Source organism: Chrysochloris asiatica, unplaced genomic scaffold (assembly GCF_000296735.1).
Source record: "Chrysochloris asiatica unplaced genomic scaffold, ChrAsi1.0 scaffold00066, whole genome shotgun sequence".
Lineage (NCBI taxonomy): Eukaryota > Metazoa > Chordata > Mammalia > Afrosoricida > Chrysochloridae > Chrysochloris > Chrysochloris asiatica.
In genome coordinates, this window is record NW_006408584.1 from 12180284 (window position 1) to 12186660 (window position 6377).

General features: G+C 35.3%; 1 protein-coding gene across 1 annotated transcript in view; it reads right to left on the reverse strand.

Annotated features, from left to right (window-relative positions):
- The window catches only part of ANXA10 (annexin A10), a 113255-nt gene extending 107509 nt beyond the window's left edge, over nt 1-5746 (reverse strand). The window contains exon 1 of the mRNA XM_006864552.1: nt 5699-5746. Within this exon, the coding sequence (XP_006864614.1) occupies nt 5699-5746 (48 nt within the window). The remainder of the gene's footprint in view (nt 1-5698) is intronic.
- Nucleotides 5747-6377: the final 631 nt, after the last annotated feature.

A 6377-nucleotide genomic window follows, 5' to 3' on the forward strand; every position in this document is an offset into this window, starting at 1 on the left:
TCACATAATCCTTGACTATCTGCTAGGCAAAGAGGGCGAAATCTGTGCAGTGGCTAATATAACATGTGGAACTTACAAAATTGTACCAGAAGTTGAACTCAGAGTACAGCACATCCTAGAAAACAGCAGGTGGCTGAAAGAACACAGGAATGCCCTTACCCAAGAGTTATGGTCACAAATAAAAAAAACTTACGTCCCCTCTGTAACCTGGCAAAGTCCACTGCTGGAACCCTTAGCTACTATATTACTTCTGTCTATGTTTGTGCCTTAAGGAGCTCTGGTAGCATAGAAGTTAGGAGTTGGACTGCTAATCTCATGTTCAACAGTTCAAAACTATCAGCAGTTCCATAGGAGAAATTTGAGGTTTTCTGCTCCAGTAAAGATTTATAGCCTCAGAAACCCTATGAAGGGTGGCTATGAGTCAGAACTGACTCCATGACACATAACCACCACCATGTTTGGGCCTTGTTTAAATTTATTAACCTATTTTGATACCAAAAGACTTGAAGCTTTTTTCAGATAAATGCTGCTAACCTAAGGGTATGTTCTAATGTATGGTGAGCCTATACCCCTTAATACAATAGATCAGGCTGGGCAAGTCTTCTGACAATAGCCTGTGTAACCATTCCTTGTATTCTCTTCTAATGCCTTGGGCATCTACAATCAACATCTCCAATATATATCTGTGACAGTCCTAATTTACATATAGAAAGGACTGGAAACCCTGCTACCAAACAATGCCCATGTTCAATGGGATGCAGCTAAGAATGAGTCACTGCCCTTATTTCTGAAGCATCAGTGTTTCCTTTCTCTCAGGAGGAAATTTTAGGTACTTAGAACAGGGAATAGGGGTTAACCACAGATCAACCACAAAGAACATAGGAAATGCTCTGGCTTGAAAGGAGAGTCTAGTAGAAGGAAAGATAGACCAGAGGACTTTTACTAAAATCAGGCATGCACCGATAAGAATAGAATTGATCTTATGTGATCAGGGAACTGATCATAATTCCACTAAAATAAATCAGCATTTTATGAGGGTGAGTCAAAAATTATCAGCACTCCGACTGTAGAATGTTTTTAATAATTTTTAATCAACTTTAGAAGAAAATTTTTGACATAATTTCCTTGCTTTTAAACATGCTTTGTTCATTTGTTAACAAGTTTTCATATTCCCTTATTAAAAAATATTTTAGGCTGAGTTTCGAGTCACTCATGCACTTCTGACTTCTTTCTTCATTAGAGGTGGAATTTTGTCCTCAAAGGACTGCTTTCAGGGGACCAAGCAAGTGAAAGTAGGATGAAACAAGATCAGGACTGTAGGGAGGATGTTGACAGTGTTCCAACACTGACCCTTGAGAATCCCAGAAGATTATAAGAATCAACTTTCCAGCTGATGGTTGAATTTTGAACATTTTTTAAATTGGTGACTGAGGATGATTGCATTCCATACTCTGCCATTTCCTCTCAGGTTCAGTGATGAATCCATGTCTCATCACCAGTTGTTGTTGTTGTTGTTGTTAAGTGCCATCAAGTCGGGTCCGACCCATAGCCCATCACCAGTAGTGGGTTTTTATTTGAAGAAACTTACCTTCCATCAGGTATCAGTTCAAATTTAGTTTGTAGTTATCCAAACACTTCTGTTTATGTTCTTCCGTGAATTGTTTCAGTACCAATCTCACACAAACTTTTCTAAATCCATGTCTGTCATGGATTATTCATAGGCCGAATCATGACTTATTTGCCACATAGTCCACTGTCACTGATCTATTCAACAGAAACATTTCATGTGCATGTTCAATGTTGTCTTCAGTTGTGGACCTGGATGGGCATTTTAATATAACCTGTGTATGGATAATTTTTGACTCACCCTCACAGTTAGCTCATGAATACAATTATAACAGTCTGAGGTAAAAAGAAAGAAGTACATCAGACCCAGAAAGAAATGAAAAATTATGTGGCCTAAATTATGATAGGAAAATATAGGAATCAGGAGATAATTATTAGGAGACCTTGAGCCTGTCATGAAGGAAAACAGCATGAAAAGTGAAACCAGGGACTCACTCGACACTCCCCCTCATTTGACAAGTGAAAGCCCATTCTGCTCTCTGCGAGAATGTCTCTGCTTTTCCATGCTATTTTTATTAAATTTTCTTACTTGCTTAGACCTCTATGTCTCTGGGTCCTTTGGTATGCATATCGTAACTACTCCCAACCAATTCTTTGAAGGGACAGTAGGACCAAACATACAGCATTCATGCTATATATTTATCAGTTTTTTCACCAGTTCAAAAACCCAAATGTTCTTTGGGGAAAGGAAAGAAATTCCTTACTTTTATTTATTTATTTTAAGAGTTAGATGACTTGGGTTCTTGTTTGGATAGTACTGTGTTGGTAACCTTAATCTAGCTGATTGCTACAGTCAGAGAAATTGCAGGACTATTTTGAGGTTGAAAAACGAAAAATGTATTTGAAAACAATAAGGCATATTAACAAAACATAAGTTATCTAGGAAATTTTGTTGTTGTTGTTAAGTACCGTGGAGTCAGTTCCGACTCATAGTGACCCTGCACAGGGTTTATGGGAGGCTGCAAATCTTTATGGGAGCAGAAAACCTCATTTTTCTCCCATGGAACAGCTGGTAGTTTTGAAAAAAAAAAAAAAAAGGGGTGGTTTTTTGTGTGAATTTATATATATTTCCAGGGCTTTCTTTACCTAACTTTAATTGTCAGATTTATTTGCAGAACATTTTTTAATCTATTTTTTTATTTAAAGTCACTGAAAAGGTGATAATAAGCTTATATTGTGAGGCGATCAAAGCTGTAAAGTCAAAAAAGGAAAGTCACTTTTCATATATTCACAAAAAGAACACACTTTTTTTTTTTTTTTTTTTTTTTAGTAAGCATTTGTCATTCATGTCCATGAATGTGGCATATTACATCATCATAGTATATCAAGTTATATGCTTCAATTGAATTTAAGTTGGTGACATTATTGCATACAAAGCACCTCATGTTTGTTTTAACTATTTTGTAATTAAAATACTAATTGTGTCTCTTAATGATCACTTTGATTGATCAAACCTTCAGTTACCTGCCTGAACTTTCTTGACCCCCCAAATCAAGCAATTAATTAAAGAATCAATTGATTGATTAATTGTTTTAGGTCATAAAACACTTTTAAAATTACTAGTATATAGTTAGAGGTATTATATACCTTAAGGTTATTTCATCTTTCTTTGGAATCCTTTACCCAAAATTTCTGCTCAACCAGATCCTGTGAATTTCCTATTACTCTATACCAGTCCCTCATGGTGGTGATGGTGGTTATGTGCCATGGTTTCAGTTCTTGCTCATAGTGACCCTGCTTAGGGTTTCTGAGGCTGTAAATCTTTATAGGTGTAGAAAGCCTCATCTTTCTACCTCAGAACAGCTGGTAGTTTTGAACTGCTAACTTTGAGATTAACAGCTTTGACTCGTAACCATTACCTACCAGAGCTCTCTTATACCAGCCTATCATGAAGCTGATATATGCTACTCCTTTCTTTCAGTAACTCCGTATCATGCATTTTTACTTCTGCCTTATGTGATCTTCTGTACTACCTGTTCTTATAACTAAGAACTTAAGAATATCATATGTAATGTTTAGCTACTAAGTGAGAGATTGACAGTTCAAAACTATCTTGTCACTCCGTGGGAGAAAGACCTTGTGATCTGCTTCTACAAAATTATAGCCCAGAAAATCTTACAGATAGTTCCATGATGTCACATGGGACCCCTATAGTTAGAATTGACTTCACAGCAACTAATAGCAACAGCTAATGAGACATATTATAGATTAACTCTGTAACGGCAGATTAGATTTTTGAAACTCAAAAACAGTTGCTTCAGGTTTTGTTTTTTAGAACTGATATCTTGTATAGTAATGTTCTTCTTTATACATAGACATGTTCCTAATTTTTTCTTGTGTAAGAATAAATTGTGAATATTAAAGAGATGATCATTTTTAAAGGTAACAATGGGAAAGAATGTGTATGTGTATATAGTGAGATTATTTCATTTTTATTTTTTTCAAAATTTGACAGATTAAGAAATAGAATCACTTATTTAAGACCAAATAGATTTTAGTGCTTGTCACTTCAAATAGCATCTTTATCATAAGGCAATCAAAGTATCATATTTCCTTCTAGCCCTTCTAGTGAGTTTGGATTTTGACTGAGGAATAATAATAAAAAATACTTCCTTTTAACATGACAGAATAAACTGTCACATATACTCATTATGTTCATATAACACAGCAATATTAGAACAGGAGTGTTTTGTAAATTTGAAATTTTTGTGTAAAAATATGTTTTAAGTAAATTATGAGTAGATTTCTTTGACAAAATATAAAATTGCAAAACTGTTTACATCTGCAACTCTGAATAAAGTGCAAAATTTTTGCTTATAAAGCTGACTTAGTTCATTTTCAGTCTCATATCAATATGTGGTTATAAGTCGGGCTGCCAACCTCAAGGTCAGCAGTTCAGAACTAACAGCGGTTCCACTGGAGAAAGATGAGACATTCTGCTCCTGTGAAGATTTACAGCCTTGGAACCCCTGTGCAGAGTCACTATAAGTTGGAACTGACTCCAGGGTACTTAACAACAACAACAACATCAATAAGTAACTCAATAAATGTATATTTCATTTTTTCGTGGCCAATGAATAGGATGGGGCTAAAACTCCACCTCCTTCAAATCAATAATTTTACATACATTTTAATTCTTTTTCCCAAATAGTTTTTGAGTCACAGTCATCTTTACAACATGAGTGCCTCAAGATTTTTAGGTTTTGGAGTGTTGGCCTTGCGAGTTGACAATTAGACTAATTGAATACATTCTATAATACAGATTTTAATGGATAATTCAGCATCAAAAAGTACCTTTATTTTAGTTCAGTTAATATTTTTAGATCTTTAGTAAATTTAGAGGACCTTGGTGTTATAGTGGTTAGCCCTGAGCTGCTAACAGAAAGATGGACAAATTAAATTAGTTCATTTAGGAGATTTAGGGATTTAATAGGAAATCTTACCAAGATGTTGGAATTCCCCAGGGCATTTCTCCTGAACCAGCAATTTATTTAGCTTTGGAACATTGGTCCTTAGATATCTATTTGCTGAGACCTGAATATCCTAAAATTTCCTGAAGATATACAGCTTCTAATCTCCTCTGCCTCATTTCCGCTGAAAATTGTTTTGAAGAGCTTTTAGTGTCTTTAAAAATAGCCAACATTAACCAAGCGATTAACATGCTGATGATCAAAATAAAATATACCCCAAACTTGGTATACATCTCAAAACCTTTCCCTCTCATTTACTTTTTCGTATCTAATGGGATATTCTGTTCTGTCCTATCAAGGCTACCCTCACAATAGCCTTAAGTGACATTTTTCTTCCCATTTCTATTATTACCATTTTCGTCCAGGTTTTGTCACTTCTCTAACTACTGTTCTCTTTGATTCCAACCTTCCCATCCCTATCACCTGTGATTATCAATGCATTTTTATTGCATGCTTGATCAATATCAAACTGAAGAAGTTGGCAGAATTCTTCAATGTCATCTTACTGGCTTCAGTATTTAGTGCATAAATTTGAATAATAATCAATAATTAACTGATCTTTCTTGTAGGTGTATGGATATCATACTATCATAGCACTGTACCTCAAGATAGATCTTGAAATGTTCTTTTGGATGATGAATGTTGACCATTACTCTTGACCTTTTTGCTTCCCAAAATTACTATTCATGATTGTCAGATTCTAAATGGCCAATACCAGTCAATTTCAACTCACTAATGTCTAGGATATCAATATTATTCCATTTCATTTTGGACAGCTTCCAATTTTCCTAAAAAATATACTTTGAAAATTCCATATTCTAAACAGTAAATGGATGCTTACAGCTGTTTCTCCTCATTTTCAGTTGTGTTCCACCAGCAAATGAAGGTCACCCATAACAGAGTGGAAAAATGACTACCCTGTGCCATTCTTACAATTGTTGCTATGTTGTTGCCATGTCCACCAATGAGTGACACTGCTGGTATTCAAAATACTGGCAGCACAGATTCCAGCATTACAGTAATACACAAGCCACCACAGTTCAACAAACTCAAACAAATAGTGTACTTAGGCCAAGAGGAAATCTTTCAAACAGAAGATATACTGAAGGGTTTAAAATCAGGAAAAATGTGCAGCTGAGGTGTAGTCTTTCACCAAACTGAATCAATCTGTATGTTAAGCAATTAATACAAGAAACTGGATTATATGAAGAAAAGCATGGTATCATGGTTGGAAGAAGAGCCATTAACAACCCACAATGGGCAGATGATCCAACCTTCCTT